This window comes from Molothrus aeneus, chromosome 17, assembly GCF_037042795.1.
Source record: "Molothrus aeneus isolate 106 chromosome 17, BPBGC_Maene_1.0, whole genome shotgun sequence".
NCBI lineage: Eukaryota > Metazoa > Chordata > Aves > Passeriformes > Icteridae > Molothrus > Molothrus aeneus.
The window spans coordinates 14,587,389-14,589,779 of record NC_089662.1 but is presented as its reverse complement, the minus strand read 5'-3'; the positions used below and the strand labels follow the sequence as shown (position 1 = coordinate 14,589,779).

At 60.5% G+C, this 2,391-nt stretch overlaps 1 protein-coding gene across 1 annotated transcript; it reads left to right on the top strand.

The window, feature by feature from the left end:
* The first annotated feature begins 215 nt into the window (after positions 1-215).
* Positions 216-1,975, top strand: CEBPB (CCAAT enhancer binding protein beta). The gene has a single exon (XM_066561586.1). It carries the CDS (start codon positions 454-456, stop codon positions 1,426-1,428), a length of 975 nt encoding a protein of 324 aa, XP_066417683.1. The 5' UTR covers positions 216-453; the 3' UTR covers positions 1,429-1,975.
* The last annotated feature ends 416 nt before the right edge of the window (positions 1,976-2,391 follow it).

The window sequence follows — 2,391 nt, the reverse complement described above, 5'->3', positions numbered from 1 at the left end:
CGTCCCTGCCCGGGTTTGTTGTGGGCGGCCCGGCGGGCACGGCACGGCACCGGCGCACCCGCCCCGGGAGCCTCCTCCGGGGCCGGGACCGGCAGCGCGGAGCGTGCGGAGTGGCAGGCGGCCAGGCGGTGACGCGCCTGTTGCTATGGGATCCACCGCCCCTATAAATAACTGAGGAAAGGAACTTTCCTAAGTCAGAGACTTTAGGACACGGGACCCAGAACCAGATGGTCCGGAGGAGACGCGCCAGCCCCCGCCGCAGCTGCCGGAGCGGTGAAGCCCCGGCGCGCCGCAGGGACTGATCCAGCCCGGCCGGGCAGCGCCGCGGGGCCGTGCCCAGGCCAGAGACTGCGGCAGGGTCTGGAGCCCCCCACCCCGACGGCGGCAGCTTGACCCTCTGCCGGGGGGGGCCCCCTGCGTCGTTTCCTCCTCCCCGCATCCCCCTTTGCTTTCATGCAACGCCTGGTGGCCTGGGACGCAGCATGCCTCCCCATCCAGCCGCCCGCCTTTAAATCCATGGAAGTGGCTAATTTCTATTACGAGGCGGACTGTCTGGCTGCTCTCAACAAGCTGCACCCGCGGGCGGCCGGGGGCCGCTCCATGACCGAGCTCACCGTCGGGGACCACGAGCGAGCCATCGACTTCAGCCCGTACCTGGAGCCTTTGGCGTCGCAGCCGCCGCCTCCCGCGGCAGCAGCAGGGGGCAACTTTGAGCCTCCGTGCAGCAGCGGCGCCGGCCAAGATTTCCTTTCCGATCTCTTCGCCGAGGACTATAAAGGCAGCGGCGGCAGCAAGAAGCCCGACTACACCTACATCAGCCTCGCCCGGCACAGCCACCCCTGCGCCAGCCAGAGCCACAAGCCGGGGGGGCTGCCGGGCTGCTTCCCGCCCCAGATCGTGGAAACCAAAGTGGAGCCGGTCTTCGAGACCCTGGACTCTTGCAAAGGGCCCCGTAAGGAAGAAGGGGGCGCGGGGCCGGGACCGGGGGGCATGTCCTCGCCCTACGGCAGCACCGTGCGCTCCTACCTGGGTTACCAGTCGGTGCCGAGCGGCAGCAGCGGGAACCTGTCCACCTCGTCCTCCTCCAGCCCCCCCGGCACCCCCAACCCCTCCGAGTCCTCCAAGTCCGCCGCCGCCGGCGGGGGCTACTCCGCCGCCCCGGCGGGCAAGAACAAGCCCAAGAAGTGCGTGGACAAGCACAGCGACGAGTACAAGCTCCGCCGGGAGAGGAACAACATCGCGGTGCGCAAGAGCCGCGACAAAGCCAAAATGCGCAACCTGGAGACGCAGCATAAAGTCTTGGAACTCACGGCCGAGAACGAGCGGCTGCAGAAGAAGGTGGAGCAGCTCTCCCGGGAGCTGAGCACCCTCAGGAACTTGTTCAAACAGCTGCCCGAGCCCCTGCTCGCCTCCTCGCCGCGCTGCTGACCCCCGGCCGGGGCGAGCGGAGCCGCCGGCCCCGCTCCGCGCTCTGGGGCCGGGCCGAGGGGGGCGAGAGCCCGCGGCGGGCGGGCGGGTTTGGTTTTCATTTGTGCTGTTGTTGTTGTTGGATATTTTTTTGGGTTTTTTTTGTCTTTACCGACATGTTGGCGGAAGGCTCCGCCGCCGCGCGGGGTCTGAGCGGGGCCGGGGCTGCAGCGGGGCGGGCGCGGAGGGGGCGCGGAGGGACCCCGGCCCCGGCCCGGGCGGGCTCTGCTGGGCGCTGGGTTATTTAAAAGAGCGAGAGGAGAGCAAGGGCAAAGTGATGCAATCCTTTAAGCATGGCTGGGAATGCTGTGTACATGATGCAATCTCGTGTAACTGTCAGTCATGGATTGAGTAATCTGTTAAAGATGTTCCTACAGTTTTTTTATTATAAAGAATAATCTATTTCTATAAGAAAATACATATGTATATTTTGGGATCTATGCATTCTTGCTACATTTGAAGCATTAATGAACAATTTTAATAAACTTTATGACTAGGTTAAAAAAAAGTAGCTTGTTTTATTTTGGAGGCATGTTTAAAGTTAGATTAAACACGGGGTTGAAATTCCAGCTGATTCTGGCTCAATGCTGTGATCAGGGATAGGGATTTTTGTTGGTCTTTTAGCTTTCTCTGAGAGAAAGGAAAAAAAAAAACCCACAACACAATAATCAAAACCAAACCCCAAAACCCCCAAGAGAAACTCAGCAAAGAGCAGAGCTGGAAGCCTTAGCCGGTTCTTGTTGCCTCATTTTGTTTCCTTTAATCACCTGCTTTAGCTGCTGCTTGGGTGTTGTTTGGGGAGGAGGTGTTTGTGTTGGGTTTTTTTCTGCACTTCATGCTGTTTTGAACGTGTAGAGCAAGATGTGCTATCCAAACCATGACCAATCTTTGGCAAATAACGCCGAGTCTGAAGTGCGAGGGAGG